General features: G+C 46.4%; 1 protein-coding gene across 3 annotated transcripts in view; it reads right to left on the reverse strand.

The window, feature by feature from the left end:
- Positions 1-22,815, reverse strand: part of MYO1F (myosin IF) — a 1,016,322-nt gene that overhangs the window by 80,259 nt on the left and 913,248 nt on the right. For all 3 annotated transcript variants that reach the window (XM_040417777.1, XM_040417776.1, XM_040417775.1), the window contains 2 exons: positions 4,972-5,046; positions 4,692-4,881 (listed from right to left, as the gene is read on the reverse strand). In XM_040417777.1, coding sequence (XP_040273711.1) covers positions 4,692-4,881; positions 4,972-5,046 — 265 coding nt within the window. The remainder of the gene's footprint in view (positions 1-4,691; positions 4,882-4,971; positions 5,047-22,815) is intronic.

Raw genomic sequence — 22,815 nt, forward strand, 5'->3', positions numbered from 1 at the left:
AAAGTGTTGAGTCTGGAGACTTGAAAGGATGGTGTTTCTTGTTCCCCCTTGTGTGACTGCTGATCCTGACTCAAAGAATATGGATTATAAATGAGATAGTAAAAATAGGTTTCTGGGCTGTGAAAAGGTTGTGTAAAAGGAAGAACAAAGCTGTAACAGTCCGATACTTCCAGCCCAGTGATCCGTTGATAGTATTGCCCAAAGATTCTCAGTTTTAATAGTTTTATGTTCACCACTCAACATCACCCCCATATTTTTGGTATTAGGGAAAGGTGAGAATCTAACTTACCATGGTATAAGTCCATTACAAGGGAGCCTATCCAATAGGGATAGGTTGTCTCCAAAGTGGTGAAACAACCAACAGGTATGATGGGACAGATTGTAGAACCTACTTAGATTAGGGACAGCATCTGGCCAATTGAAATGACTTCAAATAGGGGAACTGTTGATAATGTCATGATAATAATGTGAAGCCATTACAATAGGGCGTTGGCACCTAAATGTTTACATAGTTTACATAAGTTAATAATGCACAGATTCCAAGTGTTATCTCTTTTCTTGTTTTTGTATTTTAGCCAATGAAACAATGGCATGAGCCTCAGTAGGGGAACACCCTCTCTGATGATTTAAAAACTGCTTAACTTCCTGTAATAAATGAGTTCTGCTTGGATACTTGGTATCAGTGTGGTTCTTCCGTGCACGATAAACTAACAGCTTGTCATTTTGAGCAGTCCATAAGATAGCATACCTTGTGGGCATCCAAAACACATAGAAAAACAGGCATAGAAATTGATGAATGAGACGGGCCTTCTGGCCTGTCCCCTTCCATGCCCACTTTTTTAGACCTGGCGTGAGCGGGGAAAAGTCACAGATTGTGGCACAACTAATGTTGAGCTGCAATCAGCGCCTGAAATACACCTAATATAGGAGTATGACAGGTTAATAAATGACCCCCATAATTTTTAGATGCTTGGTGCCCCATGCCACTTTACATTTTTTTGGAATATGAAAAAGGATAACACATGTGCCAGCGCAGTGTGTTATTAAACACGCTGTATGTTAATGCTGTCAAACATGTGTTTACCCATAGCTTTGTATGTCAGGGTCGCTCAAACATCATTTACTTTTGCTGTCATTATGCTTGAGGAGGGGGAGGGAAAAAATTCATAAAACGTTTTTGGGTCCTAGGACAATAGAGGGTCTCATACCATTTTCAAGCCCATTGTAGCAGCTTTGGTTTGATCTGAATCGAAGCCAAACTTTTTCTAAAATTCTGCAAACCTGAACAGAACCGAATCTCGAGTGGTTTGCTCATCTCTAATTTGCAGAGGTTAATGTACAAGGAACAAGTAAAAAAGCTGTGCCCATCCCTTATTGTGAATGGTGGATCATGTGCTATCTACACTCACCTAAAGAATTATTAGGAACACCATACTAATACAGTGTTGGACCCCCTTTTGCCTTCAGAACTGCCTTAATTCTACGTGGCATTGATTCCACAAGGTGCTGGTAGCATTCTTTAGAAATGTTGGCCCATATTGATAGGATAGCATCTTGCAGTTGATGGAGATTTGAGGGATGCACATCCAGGGCACAAAGCTCCCGTTCCACCACATCCCAAAGATGCTCTATTGGGTTGAGATCTGGTGACTGTGGGGGCCATTTTAGTACAGTGAACGCATTGTCATGTTCAAGAAACCAATTTGAAATTATTCGAGCTTTGTGACATGGTGCATTATCCTGCTGGAAGTAGCTATCAGAGAATGGGTACATAGTGGTCATGAAGGGATGGACATGGTCAGAAACAATGCTCAGGTAGCCCGTGGCATTTAAACGATGCCCAATTGGCACTAATGGGCCTAAAGTGTGCCCAGAAAACATCCCCCACACCATTACACCACCACCACCAGCCTGCACAGTGGTAGCAAGGCATGATGGATACATGTTCTCATTCTGTTTACGCCAAATTTGGACTCTACCATTTGAATATCTCAACAGAAATCGAGACTCATCAGACCAGGCAACATTTTTCCAGTCTTAAACAGTCCAATTTTGGTGAGCTCGTGCAAATTGTAGCCTCTTTTTCCTATTTATAGTGGAGATGAGTGTTACCCGGTGGGGTCTTCTGCTGTTGTAGCCCATCCGCCTCAAGGTTGTGCGTGTTGTGGCTTCACAAATGCTTTGCTGCATACCTCGGATGTAACGAGTGGTTATTTCAGTCAACGTTGCTCTTCTATCAGCTTGAATCAGTCGGCCCATTCTCCTCTGACCTCTAGCATCCACAAGGCATTTTTGCCCACAGGACTGCCGCATACTGGATGTTTTTCCTTTTTCACACCATTCTTTGTAAACCCTAGAAATGGTTGTGCGTGAAAATCCCAGTAACTGAGCAGATTGTAAAATACTCAGACCGGCCCGTCTGGCACCAACAACCATGCCACGCTCAAAATTGCTTAAATCCCCTTTATTTCCCATTCTGACATTCAGTTTGGAGTTCAGGAGACTGTCTTGACCAGGACCACCCCCCTAAATGCATTGAAGCAACTGCCATGTGATTGGTTGACTAGATAATTGTATTAATGAGAAATAGAACAGGTGTTACTAATAATTCTTTAGGTGAGTGTATATCTACTGTAGGTGTTATCTGCAATTATATTTCTGCCTGTGATGATAATGAGATTACTGCTGAAGAATGATCTTTGCAGAGAAAGAAATGGTGTCTATTATTAGTGTTAGTGCCCAGTGTGAAAAGTGCAAGATTTTGTTTTCAAATACAGATCGTGATATGGAAAATTTTAAACATCACCAACAATTATTTAAAATATGGTGGCGGTTTGACCGTGTGGGCTGGGTGAAGCCTGACATGCTGAAGGCATAGGTGAGAGAGAAGTTCTCTGCATTGTTAGCAGGTGTTTATTTCTTAATCCCATAAGTCTGAGTGTCTGTCATTGCCAACTCCACCACAAGTACACAAATTCCTACTCATAAAAACTTAATTTAATACTTTCTCTGTCAAAGATGTATGTCAAATGTCTTGGCAAGGTAGCAATTCAGTAGCCAAGGAGATCTCATACAGTCTGTCCTTGCTACTGATTACTCAATTTCAGGCTGTAACAGATACAAATTAGGCTCATTAGGATTAGGATTATATACTGCATAATTCCCAATACTTGGTTCTATGTAATCTCCCAATGTATTGTACCTGGATAGTTTTGTATGGATAAATCAGGGTTAACAATCCTGACTGTGCCCTTTTAGGAGGCTAGGAGATGGACCAAATTTAGTGTGGAGTCTAGTGTTAGCCGAAGAAGAGAGAGAGGCTGCATGTGCTAATTTCTTGGGCATATATGAGCTCTTCACATCTTACAGTATTTTACAGACTATGGGGCACATTTATTAAGACCGACGTTTTATTTTTGTTTGCAGAAGTACTCTGTTATTACTCAGTTTAGTGGAAAATTAGAATTTTGGTCCAATTTTTGCTAATAATCACTGCTGTAAAGTTGCATGAAGGTTATTAAGTGTAGGTCATATTTTTATACATTGTATGTTTTGTGCTCTCAGAATATGTAGACTTTGGTAACCTAGAAGCTGTTTGCCATATACAGTATATATTTTAACACAGAGCCAAGGCGCAGGTGCAAGAAGACAGGACTAGAGAAGATGTCTAACCTTATCAATGAGAGAGGCCTGTTATGAGTTACATAATTGGTGCTCAGAGGGCTTTGGACATCCCCTTGATGCTCAAATAAAATTTGCATAATTATAAAAAGGGTGATTTCTACACAACTGGGCAACATAGACACACTGTCAGTTTTTCATAGCCAATTTTTAACCATTTTTGCAGCCATTTTCTGAACGTCTGTTAATTTTTTAATGGGCGAAAAACGAATTGCCCTTTTTTTATTGCATCCCCTACAGTGCCCACAGTTTACAAAATGTCTTCCATAGTGCCACCAGTATTATGAATGCCTCCATTAGTGGCCCCTGGTGTTAATAATGCCCCCTTCAGTAGATCCCATGTATTATGAATGCCCCCATTAGTTGCCCCCAGGGATACAAATGTCACTATTAGTGACCCCCATATTATTAATTCCTCCTCTTCACTGAATGTGCAGGACAGGACCTGCATTCCCAGCGTGATAACATTTTGCACGACCTGCTGCATCCACTTCACTGATAAAGCAGGACTTGCGATACATCATCACGCTGGGAGCACAGGTCCTGTCCATTCAGCGAGGAGCGAATGTCCACTGCATGTTTAAGTGGATGAGGTATTTTTTTTTTTTTTTATTTTACTCAAGCCAAAGGGTTACTAATGAGCGCTCCACAATTCAAGCGCTCATTAGTAATAGTACCCGAATCCCAGACATTTCTATGCAGAAATCCTGGATGGACATTTTTTTTAGGCGCCAAAAAGAGGTAATTTCCAGACACTGCAGGACCATCCTGCATGGCGCTTTTTTCTATTGTGTGCAAACATAGCCTCCACTGCAGGACTGCAGGGTGGTCGTAGCCCCTGGATGTGATGGAAAAATGAATCAAGACAGCAAATGAGGCAATATGGACAATCACAATAGATTAGTAAGTGCCTTGTATTAACTTTACTGATAAATGTAATTTGCTGAATTGAGACAACCCCATTAAAGGTGAGTGAAGTTTTGTATATACAGTATATTACATCAACTTACCCAGCTACACCTTGGTCTGGTACATTAAGGAACTCCAAATTGTGGTCAGAGGGAGTGCGGCTTTTCATTATGGCAGTCTGTCGAGGTATAGCAGCTGTAGGTGGAGCTCTAGTCTGTTTCCTGGCTTGAGTGTAAGTTGGGTTTCTTGTTTTTTCTGCACTTAACTGGGCAGCTCCATTTCTATGAAATCCTTTAAAAACATTTGGAATTCTATTATAACATAGATGCAAGAAAGTAGATAATAGTGAGATAACGTTGTAAATGTTTGTCTAAAAATCACCTGGAGGTGAAGGAGCTGGACGATTTGGAGGTTGTCTGTGTCCACAGTTTTGGAGTCTTTCCTTTCTTGTAGGTTCTAGGCATGAAATCATGTTATGTTAATAAATATTTCATGATAAATTTTTCTTTTTTTTGTTTTCACATATACACATACTGTACTTTTAAAGCATTCTTCCAGTGTTTTTTTAATCCTTATGTTTATCAATTGTGTGTTGTCCTACTCTTTGTGCTACAGATTTTTCCTGTCAGTTTTTGATATAGTAGCAGGCCACATCCTGTCAGCCAAAAGCTACACATGTCAACAGTTTCATCATGACTTGCCAGAAGATTATCATGCTGGATTTTCTCAAACCATTAAACCACTGTCATGTAACTATAAGTCATGCATAAAGTTGTACTTCACTGTGGGGGGCTTGCCTGTGACTGATAATTGGACCCCAGCTGTAATGATCAAAGGGAACTTCATTTATCGCCCTAGATGCCTCATCAATAGGAACCACAGGATCTAGGGGATTAGACAGTGGCCTGACATGGCTGTATGGCTACTGTATTAGAATATGCCTAGATTGGCTGTCAAAGCATTATCAAAGTAATCAAATGATCAACAAGTAGGACTAAGAAAATATTACATATGTTTAATATCTGTCACGCTCTAGTGTGGGAGGGAAACCCCAACACTGAACATAGGAGGGAAAGGGAAAAGGAAATAAGGCCTGAAAACTAGGGAAGGACGATGGAGACCTCCTAGTGAAAACCCTAATCAAAGCCCTGACTGACTACCAATATGAACAGACCCCAGAGGTAGGTGAGGAATACACAGGAATACCTAAAGTTCTATCTAACCCTAAAGGACCCTGGTACTAATGACAGGAATGAGACATCCTGTTCCTCCAAAAGGAAGGATGAACGGGAGTCTCCCTAAGGCCTAATACAAAACAACCAAGAAATGCAACACACAGAAAAGCCAAAATATAAAGGGAAACTTAACACTTAACTTCCAACAAGCTATGGCAGCACCAGCAACTCAGCCAAGATCCAAACACCAGCTATCCACAGGTCCAGCTGAAGCTATAAACCGCACAGCATTGTGGGAGAGACAACTATAAATAGGGAAAGATAAATGACCACAATAGCAACACCTGGAGGTTAAGGGTGTGGCCAGTACCAGAAACAGCACAGACGCCTAGTGATCCACAAGGTAAACATGTCAAACCAAACCACATGTTGCCAGTAGAAAAACTCTATAAATTTGGCATAACTGTACTGATCCACAGACTAAATGTAACATTTTTCCGAGCCGTGAAAATCTAAAAAGAGTGGTGAAATATTCATTTTTTTCTATTCTCCCACCCCAAACAAATGTTTCTGGGAAATGTCATTTATCAGACTGAACACTGCTCCTCTGACCGGAATTCATAGCATCATAATGACTTGTGATACTGTCCGTTCCGGTCTCAACCTTGGACTACCATACTGGCAGTATGTGAATACAGTACAGTAGACCCATATTTAGGCACAAACTCACAGCATCATAGATGAGTTCAAGTCAGAGGAGCAATGTTATGTCTCAGTAATTCAGCAATCACATCAAGTTTGTTTCTTGGACCTAGTTTATGTGAAACTAGCTTTACAGACAGGTGATGTTCATATCTGGGTGTTGTCTGAGTGTAGAATGGACAGCACCGGGACTGTGCACTGACCAATTACACTGTAATTTTCGCTCTTAAGAAGTACCTAGGTTTTAGAGGAGGAACATAAGAAAAAAAAATGCTCATCAGACCTCAGTTCAGACCCCCAGTGTTAATCAGACTTCAAATTAGACATCCATGTGAATTACCCCCAATCAGACCTCTGATTAGACCTCAGTAAATTCCCCAATTAGACCTTAGATCAGACCTCCATTTGAATGACCCCCCCAATCAGACCTCAGATAAGACTTCCATGTGAATGACCCCCAGTTAGACTATAAGTTCCCCAATCAGACCTCAGATAAGACTTCCATGTGAATGACCCCCAGTTAGACTATAAGTTCCCCAATCAGACCTCAGATCAGATCTCCATGTGAATGACCCCCAATCAGGCCTCAGATCAGACCTCAATAAGTCCCCCAATCAGACCTCAGGTCAGACCTCCATGTGAATGACCCCCAATCAGACCTCAGATAAGACTTCTATGTGAATGACCCCTATTGTCACAGCTGAGGATGGGGAAAACCCTCAGCCGTGCGATGAACGAACATGGAGGTCGCTGCTCGACCAGGAGGACAGATTTAGGGAGCAGGTCACCTCCTAATCGCATCCCTAATCTGACCCTGACTCCTAGTTGCATGAGCCGACCTTGATGGTAGGAGGGCTCATGCTCCGGAACCTTGTAGTCCCTGCTAGCCCTCAGGACGGCACTAAACTAGGAGCAGGGTAAGACGACCTGTTCCTTCTGGACACGGAGGAACAGGAGTCTCACTGGCCAAGCTGCAGGGAAAAGGGGAACACAAACAGTCCTATGGATATGGCAAGTGAACTGAACTAGTTCCACCTACCTGCCACAGCCTTGCTGACTGGATCCCTGTGCTGGCAAGCTGATGTCCACACAACATTCAATGAACCCAGCAAACACACATCCACACACAGGAACCCAGATCCATAGCTGCACCAAATAACAAAAGGGAAATATCAACAGAACATCACATAGACATAAACTTATGACCACAAGGGTGGCCCTCACTGGCAGATGTTCTAATGTGACCAGGAGAGTGCCTCCAGCTTACTACAAGGCTGGAGTACCCCTCAGACATCAGGTCTTAACTGAGGCTTTATAGGCCCAAGTAGTCACACCCATACAGACACACCCAGTGTTCAGACACACAGGGAAGGAAGTTAACCCTTCCAACACCAGGGAGTGTAGTGGAACCACATAAAGGGGAATACACACAATCTCTCACTGCAGCTGTTACCGTTGACAACGACATGTGTGGCAAACCTGTCCTGGGAGCCGGCCAAAAGGCCGAGACACTGCCACCACATGTACAAACACCAAACGTTTCCACGGGCAGCCACAGACAACGGGAAAATGTCAGAGTGCATACAAAACATAAAACACAGTGCACACCAGACATTCAGAAGACACACCTAACAGACAGGTTGCCAGGTGCAACCGCATGCACATTGCAGCAAGCTGCCTAGCATCAGCTCAGGCTGCTATACTGCGACAATACACAACAACTTGTTGCCCGCGGCAACCACAAGTGAGGCAACACACTAGCGGCCCTCACCTATGGTTGAACACCCAAACCAAACCGCAGGCAACAGCATGCGGTTAAGAGTCACGACCATGACCATGGCCGTGACACCTATGCTCAGATCAGATAAAAAAAAAAAAAAATCAACTTACTTCTTCTGCCCCAGGTGCCGCCACCACTCCTCATATCCAGGGCTCTCCTTCTTCTTCCTGCCATGCACTGTACTATGACCTGATGCGCACCGCATCAGGTCACAGAGCACAGAAATCCTAATGCTGTGCACAGTCACAGCACAGTGAGTGGCCAAGGACCAAGAAGAGGTGAGTACAGAACCCGGGGAGCGCTGTATTCACTGCTTCCCAGTCCTCTTGTACTAATGAATGCTTCCATAATGGAAGCACTCATTAGTATTCGCCCCATAAGATGCATGGACACCCCCTTTGGGGGGGGGGGGGGAGTGTGTTTTATAGGACTAAAAACACATGTGAAATTTTTCTTTTCGCATGGACCATCCATTCGAAAAATTGCAGCATACCATCTAGGTCATATTTTTTGCACAAGACTCAATTGAAGAGGAGCGCAATAAAAATGGAAGGACACCATCCATGTGCAGGGCCGGCGCCACCTGTAAGGTGACCTATGCAGCCGCCTAGGGCGCAATTTAGTGCGGTTTTAAAAAAAGGCGTTGCCGTAATTTTTTTTTTTAAAGTACGGCGGGCGGCGGCGGGCGGCGGGCAGCTGCGGGCCCTCCCCCGCACCGGGCGGCTGCCGCACTGCCCAGAGAGAGGGACTGACAGGAGGGAAGCGCCTCTAATGTAGCGTGGCCGAGCTCTGTTCGGTCCGCGGTACAGGAACATTTGTTTTCTGTACCCGGCCGGACTGACAGGAAGTGCTCACTTAGTGTGCACTTCCTTTCAGTCCGGCCGGGGACAGGAAACAAATGCTCCTGTACCGTGGACCGAACAGAGCTCGGCCATGCTACACTAGAGGTGGGGGGGAGGAAATGATGAGAGTGACAAGGGAGTGGGGGGGGGAAATGAGAGTGACAAGGGGGGGGGAATGATGAGAGTGACAAGGGAGTGGGGGAAGAATGAGAGTCACATGGGAGTGGGGGGGATGAGAGTGACAAAGGAGGGGGGGAATGAGAGTGACAAGGGAGGGGGGGAATGAGAGTGACAAGGGAGGGGGGGAGAAAATGATGAGAGTTACAAGGGAGTGGGGGGGAAATGATGAGAGTGACAAGGGAGGGGGGAATAAGAGTGACAAGGGAGGGGGGGGGGGAATGAGAGTGACAAGGGAGGGGGGGAATGAGAGTGACAAGGGAGGGGGGGAATGAGAGTGACAAGGGAGGGGGGAATGAGAGTGACAAGGGAGGGGGGGAATGAGAGTGACAAGGGAGGGGGGGGGAGTAAATGAGAGTGACAAGGGAGGGGGGATGAGAGTGACAAGGGAGGGGGGGAATGAGAGTGACAAGGGAGGGGGGGAATGAGAGTGACAAGGGAGGGGGGGAATGAGAGTGACAAGGGAGGGGGGAATGAGAGTGACAAGGGAGGGGGGGAATGAGAGTGACAAGGGAGGGGGGGAATGAGAGTGACAAGGGAGGGGGGGAATGAGAGTGACAAGGGAGGGGGGGAATGAGAGTGACAAGGGAGGGGGGGAATGAGAGTGACAAGGGAGGGGGGGAATGAGAGTGACAAGGGAGGGGGGGTGAGAGTGACAAGGGAGGGGGGAATGAGAGTGACAAGGGGGGGGAATGAGAGTGACAAGGGAGGGGGGAATGAGAGTGACAAGGGAGGGGGGGAATGAGAGTGACAAGGGAGGGGCGAATGAGAGTGACAAGGGAGGGGGGAATGAGAGTGACAAAGGAGGGGGGGAATGAGAGCGACAAGGGAGGGGGGAATAAGAGTGACAAGGGAGGGGGGGAATGAGAGTGACAAGGGAGGGGGGGAATAAGAGTGACAAGGGAGGGGGGAATGAGAGTGACAAGGGAGGGGGGAATGAGAGTGACAAGGGAGAGGGGAATGAGAGTGACAAGGGAAGGGGGAATGAGAGTGACAAGGGAGGGGGGAATGAGAGTGACAAGGGAGGGGGGGAATGAGAGTGACAAGGGAGGGGGGGGAATGAGAGTGACAAGGGAGGGGGGAATAAGAGTGACAAGGGAGGGGGGGAATGAGAGTGACAAGGGAGGGGGGAAATGAGAGTGACAAGGGAGGGGGGGAATGAGAGTGACAAGGGAGGGTGGGAATGAGAGTGATAAGGGAGGGGGGGGAGTAAATAAGAGTGACAAGGGAGGGGGGGAGTAAATGAGAGTGACAAGGGAGGGGGGGAAGAGAGTGACAAGGGAGGGGGGGAAGAGATTGACAAGGGAGGGGGGGAAGAGAGTGACAAGGGAGGGGGGGAGAGTGACAAGGGACGGAGGGGGAGAAGAGAGTGACAAGGGAGGGGGGAATGAGAGTGACAAGGGAGGGGGGAATGAGAGTGACAAGGGAGAGGGGAATGAGAGTGACAAGGGAAGGGGGAATGAGAGTGACAAGGGAGGGGGGAATGAGAGTGACAAGGGAGGGGGGGAATGAGAGTGACAAGGGAGGGGGGGGAATGAGAGTGACAAGGGAGGGGGGAATAAGAGTGACAAGGGAGGGGGGGAATGAGAGTGACAAGGGAGGGGGGAAATGAGAGTGACAAGGGAGGGGGGGAATGAGAGTGACAAGGGAGGGTGGGAATGAGAGTGATAAGGGAGGGGGGGGAGTAAATAAGAGTGACAAGGGAGGGGGGGAGTAAATGAGAGTGACAAGGGAGGGGGGGAAGAGAGTGACAAGGGAGGGGGGGAAGAGATTGACAAGGGAGGGGGGGAAGAGAGTGACAAGGGAGGGGGGGAGAGTGACAAGGGACGGAGGGGGAGAAGAGAGTGACAAGGGAGTCCCCAGAGCCAGACTGCAGCCAGAGACCAGATCATCTTATTGTCCTGGTGGTAAGTAGACAATGCAATATGTTTATTATGTACGGTAATTGTTTAGTTATTAATACTACATTGGAAACTAATTTACCTCACATTAAGGCTCCATTCAGACGTCCGCAACGTGTTTTTCGGATACACGGAGCCGCGGATCCGCAAAACACGGAAAACGGCAATATGCGTTCCGCATTTTGCGTACCGCACATTGCCGGCACTAATAGAATATGCCTGTTCTTGTCTGCAATTGCGGACAAGAATAGGACATGTTCTATTTTTTTGCGGAACGGAAGTGCCGACCCGGAAGTGCGGATCCGCCATTCCGTGTCCAGGCAGCACATCATGCTGCCCCATAGGAATGAATAGGTCCGCAATTCCGTTCCGCAAAATGCAGAACGAAATTGCGGACGTGTGAATGGAGCCTAAAAGGACACTACAGGGAGTGCCAAGGGAGGGGGGAATGAGAGTGACAAGGGAGGGGGGGAATGAGAGTGACAAGGGAGGGGGGGGGAGTAAATGAGAGTGACAAGGGAGGGGGGATGAGAGTGACAAGGGAGGGGGGGAATGAGAGTGACAAGGGAGGGGGGGAATGAGAGTGACAAGGGAGGGGGGGAATGAGAGTGACAAGGGAGGGGGGAATGAGAGTGACAAGGGAGGGGGGGAATGAGAGTGACAAGGGAGGGGGGGAATGAGAGTGACAAGGGAGGGGGGGAATGAGAGTGACAAGGGAGGGGGGGAATGAGAGTGACAAGGGAGGGGGGGAATGAGAGTGACAAGGGAGGGGGGGAATGAGAGTGACAAGGGAGGGGGGGTGAGAGTGACAAGGGAGGGGGGAATGAGAGTGACAAGGGGGGGGAATGAGAGTGACAAGGGAGGGGGGAATGAGAGTGACAAGGGAGGGGGGCAATGAGAGTGACAAGGGAGGGGCGAATGAGAGTGACAAGGGAGGGGGGAATGAGAGTGACAAAGGAGGGGGGGAATGAGAGTGACAAGGGAGGGGGGAATAAGAGTGACAAGGGAGGGGGGGAATGAGAGTGACAAGGGAGGGGGGGAATGAGAGTGACAAGGGAGGGGGGAATGAGAGTGACAAGGGAGGGGGGAATGAGAGTGACAAGGGAGAGGGGAATGAGAGTGACAAGGGAAGGGGGAATGAGAGTGACAAGGGAGGGGGGAATGAGAGTGACAAGGGAGGGGGGGAATGAGAGTGACAAGGGAGGGGGGGGAATGAGAGTGACAAGGGAGGGGGGAATAAGAGTGACAAGGGAGGGGGGGAATGAGAGTGACAAGGGAGGGGGGAAATGAGAGTGACAAGGGAGGGGGGGAATGAGAGTGACAAGGGAGGGTGGGAATGAGAGTGATAAGGGAGGGGGGGGAGTAAATAAGAGTGACAAGGGAGGGGGGGAGTAAATGAGAGTGACAAGGGAGGGGGGGAAGAGAGTGACAAGGGAGGGGGGGAAGAGATTGACAAGGGAGGGGGGGAAGAGAGTGACAAGGGAGGGGGGGAGAGTGACAAGGGACGGAGGGGGAGAAGAGAGTGACAAGGGAGTCCCCAGAGCCAGACTGCAGCCAGAGACCAGATCATCTTATTGTCCTGGTGGTAAGTAGACAATGCAATATGTTTATTATGTACGGTAATTGTTTAGTTATTAATACTACATTGGAAACTAATTTACCTCACATTAAGGCTCCATTCAGACGTCCGCAACGTGTTTTTCGGATACACGGAGCCGCGGATCCGCAAAACACGGAAAACGGCAATATGCGTTCCGCATTTTGCGTACCGCACATTGCCGGCACTAATAGAATATGCCTGTTCTTGTCTGCAATTGCGGACAAGAATAGGACATGTTCTATTTTTTTGCGGAACGGAAGTGCCGACCCGGAAGTGCGGATCCGCCATTCCGTGTCCAGGCAGCACATCATGCTGCCCCATAGGAATGAATAGGTCCGCAATTCCGTTCCGCAAAATGCAGAACGAAATTGCGGACGTGTGAATGGAGCCTAAAAGGACACTACAGGGAGTGCAGAATTATTAGGCAAGTTGTATTTTTGAGGATTAATTTTATTATTGAACAACAACCATGTTCTCAATGAACCCAAAAAACTCATTAATATCAAAGCTGAATATTTTTGGAAGTAGTTTTTAGTTTGTTTTTAGTTTTAGCTATTTTAGGGGGATATCTGTGTGTGCAGGTGACTATTACTGTGCATAATTATTAGGCAACTTAACAAAAAACAAATATATACCCATTTCAATTATTTATTTTTACCAGTGAAACCAATATAACATCTCAACATTCACAAATATACATTTCTGACATTCAAAAACAAAACAAAAACAAATCAGTGACCAATATAGCCACCTTTCTTTGCAAGGACACTCAAAAGCCTGCCATCCATGGATTCTGTCAGTGTTTTGATCTGTTCACCATCAACATTGCGTGCAGCAGCAACCACAGCCTCCCAGACACTGTTCAGAGAGGTGTACTGTTTTCCCTCCTTGTAAATCTCACATTTGATGATGGACCACAGGTTCTCAATGGGGTTCAGATCAGGTGAACAAGGAGGCCATGTCATTAGATTTTCTTCTTTTATACCCTTTCTTGCCAGCCACGCTGTGGAGTACTTGGACGCGTGTGATGGAGCATTGTCCTGCATGAAAATCATGTTTTTCTTGAAGGATGCAGACTTCTTCCTGTACCACTGCTTGAAGAAGGTGTCTTCCAGAAACTGGCAGTAGGACTGGGAGTTGAGCTTGACTCCATCCTCAACCCGAAAAGGCCCCACAAGCTCATCTTTGATGATACCAGCCCAAACCAGTACTCCACCTCCACCTTGCTGGCGTCTGAGTCGGACTGGAGCTCTCTGCCCTTTACCAATCCAGCCACGGGCCCATCCATCTGGCCCATCAAGACTCACTCTCATTTCATCAGTCCATAAAACCTTAGAAAAATCAGTCTTGAGATATTTCTTGGCCCAGTCTTGACGTTTCAGCTTGTGTGTCTTGTTCAGTGGTGGTCGTCTTTCAGCCTTTCTTACCTTGGCCATGTCTCTGAGTATTGCACACCTTGTGCTTTTGGGCACTCCAGTGATGTTGCAGCTCTGAAATATGGCCAAACTGGTGGCAAGTGGCATCTTGGCAGCTGCACGCTTGACTTTTCTCAGTTCATGGGCAGTTATTTTGCACCTTGGTTTTTTCACACGCTTCTTGCGACCCTGTTGACTATTTTGAATGAAACGCTTGATTGTTCGATGATCACGCTTCAGAAGCTTTGCAATTTTAAGAGTGCTGCATCCCTCTGCAAGATATCTCACTATTTTTGACTTTTCTGAGCCTGTCAAGTCCTTCTTTTGACCCATTTTGCCAAAGGAAAGGAAGTTGCCTAAAAATTATGCGCACCTAATATAGGGTGTTGATGTCATTAGACCACACCCCTTCTCATTACAGAGATGCACATCAGCTAATATGCTTAATTGGTAATAGGCTTTCGAGCCTATACAGCTTGGAGTAAGACAACATGCATAAAGAGGATGATGTGGTCAAAATACTGATTTGCCTAATAATTCTGCACTCCCTGTATAGTCCCAGAACCACTACAGTTTAATGTACTGGTGCTGGTGTCTATAGCCTGTTCCTGCAGAGAAAAGACACTGTGCAGTACTGGTGGTAAAGGAGCACTATAATGCCAGGAAAACAAACTCCTTTTCCTGGCACTATATACAGTTGCAATAAAAAGTATGTGAACCCTTTGGAATTATATGAATTTCTGCACAAATTGGTCATAAAATGCGATCTGATCTTCATCTAAGTCACAGCAATAGACAATCACAGTCTGCTTAAACTAATAACACACAAAGAATTTATTGTTACCATGTTTTTATTAAACACACCATGTAAACATTCACAGTGCAGGTGGAAAAAGTATGTGAACCCCTAGACTAATGACATCTCCAAGAGCTAATTGGAGTGAGGTGTCAGCCAACTGGAGTCCAATCAATGAGATGAGATTGGAGGTGTTTGTTACAGCTGCCCTGCCCTATAAAAAACACACACCAGTTCTGGGTTTGCTTTTCACAAGAAGCATTGCCTTATGTGAATGATGCCTCGCACAAAAGAGTTCTCAGAAGACCTAAGATTAAGAATTGTTGACTTGCATAAAGCTGGAAAGGGTTATAAAAGTATCTCCAAAAGCCTTGCTGTTCATCAGTCCACGGTAAGACAAATTGTCTATAAATGGAGAAAGTTCAGCACTGCTGCTACTCTCCCTAGGAGTGGCCGTCCTGTAAAGATGACTGCAAGAGCACAGCGCAGACTGCTCAAAGAGGTCAAGAAGAATCCTAGAGTGTCAGCTAAAGACTTACAAAACTCTCTGGCATATGCTAACATCCCATATGCTAACGTAAAACACTAAACAAGAATGGATTTCATGGGAGGATACCACAGAGGAAGCCACTGCTGTCCAAAAAAAACATTGCTGCAAGTTTACAGTTTGCACAAGAGCACCTGGATGTTCCACAGTAGTACTGGCAAAATATTCTGTGGACAGATAAAACCAAAGTTGAGTTGTTTGGAAGAAACACACAACACTATATGTGGAGAAAAAGAGGCACAGCACACCAACATCAAAACCTCATCCCAACTGTGAAGTATGGTGGTGGGGGCATCATGGTTTGGGGCTGCTTTGCTGCGTCAGGGCCTGGACAGATTGCTATCATCGAAGGAAAAATGAATTCCCAATTTATCAAGACAATTTTGCAGGAAAACTTAAGGCCATCTATCCACCAGCTCAAGCTCAACATAAGATGGGTGTTGCAACAGGACAACGACCCAAAGCATAGAAGTAAATCAACAACAGAATGACCTAAACAGAAGAAAATACGCCTTCTGGAGTGGCCCAGTAACAGTCCTGACCTCAACCCGATTGAGATACTGTGGCATCACCTCATGAAAGCGATTCACACCAGACATCCCAAGAATATTGCTGAACTGAAACAGTTCTGTAAAGAGGAATGGTCAAGAATTACTCCTGACCGTGTCTGATCTGCAACTACAGGAAACGTTTGGTTGAAGTTATTTCTGCCAAAGGAGGTTCAACCAGGTATTAAATCAAAGGGTTCACATACTTTTTCCACCTGCACTGTGAATATTTACATGGTGTGTTCAATAAAAACATGGTAACATTTAATTCTTTGTGTGTTATTAGTTTAAGCAGACTGTGATTGTCTATTGTTGTGACTTAGATGAAGATCAGATCACATTTTATGACCAATTTGTGCAGAAATCTATATCATTCCAAAGGGTTCACATACTTTTTCTTGCAACTGTAGTTGTTAGGAGTGGGGCACCCTCGTGTCCCCCTCCCACTGGGCTGAAGGGGTTAAAATCCCTTCAGCCACTTACCTTTCTCCAGCGCCGGCACTGGGAACTCTTCTCCCCGATCCTCCTCTCAGCCGCGAATGCGCATGCGCACGCGTTCAAAACTATGTTCCGTGTCTTCCCACTGTAATTTTCACAGTGAGGATCGCGGAAGCACTTCTAGCGGCTGTCAGGGAGACAGCTACAGGAAGCTTGATTAACCCTAAGGGAAACATAGCAGTTCTTTTCATTTAAATGCTGAGAAAGGGGTGGAACATGATATGGACAGATCATCTGATAAGGGGGGGGAGGGGGACAGCAATTTTTATCTTGCCTAGGGCGGCAAAAATCCTTGCGCCGGCCCTGTCCATGTGCAGCCCATTTAAAAAGTTGATAGTGTTTACTAGAGTTGAGTGGACACCTGGATGTTCGGGTTCGATGGGTTCGGCCGAACTTCGGAAAAAAGTTCGAGTTCGGGACCCGAACTTGACCCGAACCCCATTGAAGTCAACCCAAAGTTTTGAGAACTAAAATGGCTGTAAAAATGTCATGGAAAGGGCTAGAGGGCTGCAAATGGCGTCAAAATGTGGTTAAGAGCATGGCAAGTGACAGGCATGACAAATGTGGATAGGGAAATGACTTTAAATAACATAAAATACGTAAAAATAAAAAATAATAATCTTGATCTAGGAGGACCAGGTCCATATGGAGTAGGAGGTTGAGGAGGCGGTGGATGTGGCGGTGTAGGTGGAAGCAGCGGTGGAGGAGGAGGTAGCCTACACTGGTTTTTGGTTTTGAATTTAATTTTGAAAATTAGGGTACACGAAATATAACCTGTGATAACCCCCTCCTGTCATGCTAAACACACGTTCAGACAATACACTGGCTGCAGGGCAGGCCAGCACCTCCAAGGGGTAAAGGGCAAGCTCAGGCCATGTTCCCAATTTGGAGACCTAGAAGTTGCAGGGGCTGACCCCTGTCAGTCAGTTCGTGTAGGCGTGTGCACACTTACTGCCCCACCATGTCGCACGTCCCCGTGATGTTCACGATCCAATTTGATATCTGCTCTATCAACTTTCGATGTTCTTTTATGCGCCTACTATGGTGATCACGGGGGGCAGGGAATCAGGGTTCCTGGCCAGAGAGGGAGCGTGAGAAAGAGAGACCACATCCAAGGGAGAATTCATTTTTTCAAATTTAAAAGTAGAGTTGAAATATTGGAGAAATTATTAAAGCATAAAAGTGTGACAACTTTTCAAAGTTTAAGCATTGAATGTAAGGATGTGGTGCGCATTAATTACTGAATAATTTATAAAATTTTATTACCTGTCACCTATGCATAGCAGGTGTTTATTCACGTCTAAAATTGTATAATGTCAACCCAAGAACGTAACAGAAAAATTATTGAAATTTATTAAGCTGTCAACTAGGTAGAGGAGGGGTATATTACACCCAAAAATTGTTGAATTTCACCAAAAAATGTAACTGACAATTTTTTTTTTCCGGTCTACTAGGTATAGGAGTGGTATATTACACCCAAAAATTGGTGAATTTCACCAGAAAATATAACTGACAATTATTATTTTTTTTTAACCTGTCTACTAGGTATAGCAGTGGTACTATACACCCCAAAATTTGTTTATTTCACCAGAAAATGTAAATGACAATTTATTTATTTTTTAACCGGCCTACTAGGTATAGCAGTGGTACTATACACCGAAAAATTTGTTAATTTCAACATAAAATGTAACTGACAATTTTTTTTTTTTTTTTACCGGTTTACTACGTATAGCAGTGGTACTATACACCCAAAAATTGGTGAATTTCACCTGAAAATGTAAATGACAAAGTAGTGAAATGATATAAAATGAAACACGTACAAAAAAAAAATATGGATTTATGAGGTGGAGTTCCATATGGAGTAGGAGTTTGAGTAGGCGGTGAACATAGGGGAGTAGGTGGAAGTGGCGGTGGAGGAGGACGAGATAGCCAACACAGGTTTTTATTTTTTATTTAATTTTGTAAAATTAAGGTACACTCCAAAAGAGTGTGAAATATCCAAAATACAAACATGAGCAATTGCGCTGCAGTATAACAATGGCTGCTTAGTGCCGGTATACATGTCTATTCTGCACAAGGTACGGACAAGTCCTGAGGGATCCATGACTGGTTCATTTTAATGAACGTGAGCTTGTCCACATTGGCTGTGGACAGGTGGCTGCGCTTGTCTGTGATGACGCCCCCTGCCGTGCTAAACACACATTCAGATAATACACTGGCTGAAGGGCAGGCCACACCTCCAAGGCGTAAAGGGCAAGCTAAGGCCATGTGCCCAATTTGATGACCCAGAAGTTGAAGGGGGCAGACCTGTCATTCAGTGCGTGTAGGCGTATGCACACATACTGCTCCACCATGTTGGTGAAATGCTGCCTCCTGCTAAGACGTTCCATATCAGCTGGTGGTGCTGGTTGTTGTGGTGTGCTGACAAAGCTTTTCCACATTTCGGCCATGCTAACCCTGCCTTCTGAGGTGCTGGTGGTGCCCCAGCTGCGTTGGTGACCTCTTCCTCGTCCTCTGCCTTTGCCTTGTGCTTCCACTGTGCCCCCGCTGTCAGGTGGGAATGCCACCAAAAGCGCATCTACCAGCGTGCGCTTGTACTAGCGCATCTTACGATCACGCTCCAGTGACGGAATTAAGGACGGTACGTTGTCCTTGTAACGGGTATACAGCAGCGTGGCCACCTAGTAATCAGCACAAGTTAGAATGTGGGCAACTCGGCGGTCGTTGTGGAGACACTGCAGCATGTAATCGCTCATTTGTGCCAGGCTGCTCAGAGGCAACGAAAAGCTGTCCTCTGTTGGAGGTGTATCGTCTGTGTCCTCTGTATCCCCCCATCCACGCACCAGTGATGGCCATAAGCTTGTCTGGGTGCCACCCTGCTGTGCACATGGTTCCTCCTCCTCCATCTCCTCATCCTCCACCTCATCATCCTCCAAAACTGTGCCCTGGCTGAGTACCTTGGGTTTGTGGGTGCAGGAACCCACCCTCGGAGCCAATTGGGAATGACAGGCTGGAAACCCTACAAAATGATCCTTCTTCCTCCTCCTCCTCCTGTGCCACATCCTCTTCCATCATCGCCAGGCGCGTTTTTTCAAGGAGGCATAGAAGTGGGATAGTAACGCTGAGAACGGCGTTATCGGCACTGGCCATGTTGGTGGAGTACTCGAAACAGCGCAACTAGGAACACAGGTCTCGCATGGAGGCCCAGTCATTGGTGGTGAAGTGGGTGCTGCAGCTGAAACTCCACTATCGCCTGCTGCTGCTCGCACAGTCTGGCCAGCATGTGCAAGGTGGAGTTCCACCTTGTGGGCACGTCTCATTTGAAGCCGAACAAACCACTCATCGGTCTGTTGTTCAAGGCCCGACCACAGCTCCTGCGCGGTGTGGGGTTTGTCCCCCAAAAAAATACGTTTTAAAACTGCCTGCTGTCGTTTACCCCTGGCTGTGCTGAAGTTGGTGGTGAAGGTGTTACGCTGACCGGATGAGGAGCTGGTAGAGGATGAGGAAGCAGAGTAGGAGGAGGAAGCAGCAGGAGGCAAACTGAAGCGCCCTGCAATCCTCGGTGGTGGAGGGACATGCGCCAAACTGCTATCCGCCTCAGGCCCAGCCGCCACTGCATTTACCCAGTGTGCTGTTATGGAGATATAACGGCCCTGACCGTGCTTACTGGTCCACGTATCCGTAGTCAGGTGCACCTTGCCACAGATGGCGTTACATAGTGCACACCTGATTTTGTCCCCTACTTGGTTGTGAAGGGAAGGGATGGCTCGCCTTGAAAAGTAGTGGCGGCTGGGCACGACGTACTGTGGGACAGTCACCGCCATAAGGCCTTTAAAACTATCCGTCTCCACCAGATGGAATGACAGCATTTCAAAGGCCAGTAATTTAGAAATGCTGGCATTCAGGGCTAGGGATCGCGGGTGGGTAGGGGGGTACTTCCTCTTCCTCTCCAGCGTTTGGGATATGGAGAGCTGAACGCTTCTGTGGGACATTGTGGTGATGCTTGGTGACCCAGGTGTTGGTGTTGCTGGCAGATCCTCTGTTTGTGGGGTGCCAGGTGGCACTGTCACTCCAGAGGTGGATGAAGAGGCCTTGACTGCAGCAGAAGAGGAAGCAATAGGAGCCAGAGACCTTTCTTGGTTTTTGAGGTGTCTACTCCACTGCAGCTCGTGCTTTGCACTTAAATGCCTGGTCATGCAGGTTGTGCTCAGGTTGAGAACGTTTATGCCTCGCTTCAGGCTCTAAATTGCACAGCGGGCAAACCACTCGTGTCTTGTCGTCAGCACATTGTCTGAAGAACTGCCACGCCAGGGAACTCCTTGGAGCTGGCTTTGGTGTGCTAGGTCCCTTGCTGCGGTGGGCAGTAGCAGGCGTACTGTCTAGAGGATGGCCGCTCCGCTTTTGCACCCTGCTCCCTCGTCTGCTATGCTGGTGGCTCTGCGCGACCACCCCCTCTTCCTCCGAACTACATAGGTCACTCGCATGACCTTGATTCCATGTGGGGTCGATGACCTCATCGTCCTCCACATCATCTTCCACCCAGTCTTCACCCCTGACTTCCTTGTCGGTCTGCACACTTTCGAAAGCCCCAGTGGTTGGCACCTGTGTTTTGTCATCATCCGAGACGTGCTGCGATGGTCCTCCCATGTACTCCTCTTGAAAAATAAGTGATTGGGCATCGGTGCACTCAATCTCTTCCACTTGTGGGGCAGGGCTAAGTGGATGGCCCTGGGAAACCCTGCTAACAGAGTCATCAAAAAGCAGAAGAGACTGCTGCATGACTTGGGGCTCAGACTGCTTGGCTGATTTGCAAGGGGGTGAGGTGAAAGACTGATGGACATCGGCGCTGCATGTGCCAACTGTGGTCTTTCAGCAGGAGACTGGGTGGGAGACAATGTGAAGGAACTGGATCCACTGTCAGCAACCCAATCTACTATCGCCTGTACTTGTTCAGGCCTCACCATTCGTAGAGCAGCATTTGGCCCGACCAAATACTGCCACAGGTTTTGTCGCCTACTCGCACCTGAGGAAGGGGTTTCACTTGTGCGTGTTTCTGGCACAGATCGACCACGTCCTCTCCCTGCAACAGGTGCTCCACCTGGGTCACGTCCCTTATTTGACGCTCTCCTCATATTTTTCAAATTTAGGATCTTGCCCTAAATGGGTGTTAAAATAATAGTAGAATAGAATGACAGTATGTAAAGGGTGTATCTCACACGGTCTGAACCAGTGTAGGCCTAAATTAAATATTTCTTTGCCCAAAATGGCTGTATTTCAAATCCTTGAATCAAACCCCTGTATGTAGAGGGAGTATCTCACAGGGCCTGAACCAGTGTAGGCCTGAAGTAAATATATCTTTGCACAAAATGGCTGTATTTCAAATGGCTGTATTTCTAATGCCTGATTCAAACCCCTGTATGTAGGGGGGTATCTCACACGGTCTGAACCAGTGTAGACATGAAGTAAATATATCTTTGCACAAAATGACTATTTCAAATGGCTGTATTTCTAATGCCTGATTCAAACTCCTGTATGTAGGGGGGTATCTCACAGGATCTGAACCAGTGTAGGCCTGAAGTAAATATATCTTTGCACAAAATGGCTGTATTTCAAATGGTTGTATTTCAAATCCCTGATTCAAACCCCTGTATGTAGGGGGGAGGGGGAAGATCTCACACGGTCTGAACCAGTGTAGGCCTAAAGTAAATATATGTTTGCACAAAATGGCTGTATTTCAAATGGCTGTATTTCTAATGCCTGATTCAAACCCCTGTATGTAGAGGTGTATCTCACACGGTCTGAACCAGTGTAGGTCTGAAGTAAATATATCTTTGCATAAAATGGCTGTATTTCAAATCCCTGATTCAAACCCCTGTATGTAGAGGGAGTATCTCACAGGGCCTGAACCAGTGTAGGCCTGAAGTAAATATATCTTTGCCCAAAATGGCTGTATTTAAAATGGCTGTATTTCAAATCCCTGAATCAAATCTCTGTATGTAGAGGGAGTATCTCACAAAGCCTGAACCAGTGTAGGCCTGATGTAAATATTTTTTTGCACAAATTGGCTCTATTTAAAATGGCTATTTTTAAAATCCCTGAATCAATATATCTTTGCACAAAATGGCTGTATTTCAAATCCCTGATTCAAACCACTGTATGTAGAGGGGGAATCTCACACGGTCTGAACCATTGTAGGCCTGAAGTAAATATATCTTTGCACAAAATAGCTGTATTTCAAATGGCT

The sequence above is a fragment of the Bufo bufo genome, chromosome 2 (genome assembly GCF_905171765.1).
Source record: "Bufo bufo chromosome 2, aBufBuf1.1, whole genome shotgun sequence".
NCBI classification, from domain to species: domain Eukaryota; kingdom Metazoa; phylum Chordata; class Amphibia; order Anura; family Bufonidae; genus Bufo; species Bufo bufo.